The 2176-nt window shown below is 37.5% G+C and overlaps 1 protein-coding gene across 1 annotated transcript; it reads right to left on the reverse strand.

Annotated features, from left to right (window-relative positions):
• Positions 1-6: 6 nt before the first annotated feature.
• LOC103376384 (C-type lectin domain family 4 member G-like) lies at positions 7-1880 on the reverse strand (the record flags this gene model as incomplete). Its single annotated transcript, XM_008306747.1, has 3 exons — positions 7-80; positions 1523-1629; positions 1717-1880. Coding segments are annotated over 3 exons (345 nt in total), but the record flags the coding sequence as incomplete, so codon positions are not given.
• Positions 1881-2176: the final 296 nt, after the last annotated feature.

Genomic DNA, 2176 nt, shown 5'->3' on the forward strand with positions numbered 1-2176 from the left:
CCGGGCTTTCGTGGTACATCTCCACACAGTCCTCTATGTTGTTAGGACCGCCATGATCTGGCTGCCCAGCCGTCCAAAATCTGAAAAACAGAACAATTAGGGAAGGTAAACTGTCATGTTGAACAATTTAAGAGGCCATTGCAACCAATGAAGTGGATTATTTAGAGGACACTTCCACAGCACAAATTCCTGCACAATTCAATTTTTGTTCGGTTTTAACTATATAGCAGATGACAGATCTCATCTCAAGTAACTCAAGTATCTCAAGTAATCCAAAATACAAATAATTCCTTTTAAACAAACATTTGGCAACCGGACAGATGTTTCAGTGTCGTCCAGCAGCTAAAGGAGCACAAGGCTTCCTGAAACATGAAATATCTGCTGGCAGTGTGCATTTCACTAATCAAAGTCTGACTAAAAGAAATACAGACAAGTGGAAGTAATTAATGTCTATAAATAATTTGCTGTTGAAACGTGAAGCAGCGGGACTCTATTATTGTAATAATTCTACTAGTGCTGTGAAAAATGTGCAGTTGTACTAAATTTGATTGCAGTTAATTACCCAATCTCAATGTTTACCGCCGTTATTTGAGGCCTAATAACTATTTGAGTACAACTTTAATTTGAACATTTACTACATGCATCCTTTTTGAATTCCAAAAACTGAAAATAGTGCAAAAAAATAAAAAAATACCACAGGGTTAGCACTTCTGTAAAAGGTTGTGCCTGATGTGGTAAAGATCACTACATAGTAAATTCAAGACTGCAGACATAAAATATGCAGCCAGGCTATCTATACTCTAATAAATTAATGTAAATACCAGTGTGATGTTTTGTTTTCTTTTTCTTCAAAATATGACCAAAATATAAACAAAACATTTTTACAGCCCACAAAGCAGTCTGGGAACTTAGTACTATTTTTTTATTATGATTTTTTTTTTTTTACATTAAGTTAAATAATTTTTCCTTGGTTTGTAAAATATATTTATCAGACTACCAGTTCTCATATATTGCTGTCATTGAGTAAATGCTCCCAATCCATGAGACAAGCAGCTTGACTTATCCTTTGTTGTTTTATGCATTCTTAAATGTTAAACGGATTTGGTAGATCTCAGCTGTTGATGAAACATATCAAATACACGTTGGAATTTATGGATTGTGTCTGTAATTCACAGTAGTGTTTACACATTTTCAAGGAAGAAAATGTTGTAATTTATAGGCAACAATACGTAACTGATGTTGATTGTAGTTGCAAAACTATATAAATACAGTATATTAAAGGAAATTAGTCACACTATTAATCAGCAAACCTCATGTTCTACTGTAGACCACCGTCACATGTTATACAGTAAATAAGAGTTTAGGTAGATTACAACAGCAGCAGCTCAGAAATACAGTAAAACACTGGCGACAGCACACTGTACACTGGTTACAGCGTGCATCACTTCTAAAGGTGGATCTGCTTAAATATTAGTTGCGTCTGTGATATAGAAAAATTCAGGGTTATTATTAAAGGCCTTACTGATCTTTCAGCGCAGATCCATCGACCCATCTGAAGACCCTATTTGTGCCTTTTAGACCAATCCAGAACAAGAGGTACATGTCCCTATCCAGACGATAGATGGCCCTCTGAAGAGATTAAAGTCACAGTTAATGTAAATATGATGCCAACAGCTAAAAGAAGAATCACACCAAAGCAGATGAACTGCACAGCACCTGCTCCTGCTGGCTGTTGATCACAACCAGGTCGGACCCGTTTCTCTGACAGTATTTCCTGCTGTCCTCCCATGTTTTCATCTCAGTGGAGAGAAAGTAACACTTGGATTGAATCTCCCTCCAGTCTGGAGGACATCGCTGAGAGGACGAAGTTCCGCTCAGGTCTGGGAGGTAAAACAATCACACATTAGGTATTTAGATGGTGAGTACAACGCCAAATCTGACAATGAACTCACTGCACAAAAAGTACAAATATTGTATTGCATCTATAAGAATAAAACTGAACCTGTATTCATACTATAACATCCATCCATCCATTATCTATACACCACTTAATCCTCACTAGGGTCATGGAGGGCTGGAGTCTGACTCAGGGTGAAGGCAGGAGACACCCTGGACAGGTCACCAGTCTATCACAGGGCTACACTTAGAGACAGACAACCAAGCACACTCACATTCA

Source organism: Stegastes partitus, unplaced genomic scaffold, assembly GCF_000690725.1.
Source record: "Stegastes partitus isolate 25-593 unplaced genomic scaffold, Stegastes_partitus-1.0.2 Scaffold4211, whole genome shotgun sequence".
In the NCBI taxonomy this organism is placed as follows: Eukaryota; Metazoa; Chordata; class Actinopteri; family Pomacentridae; genus Stegastes; species Stegastes partitus.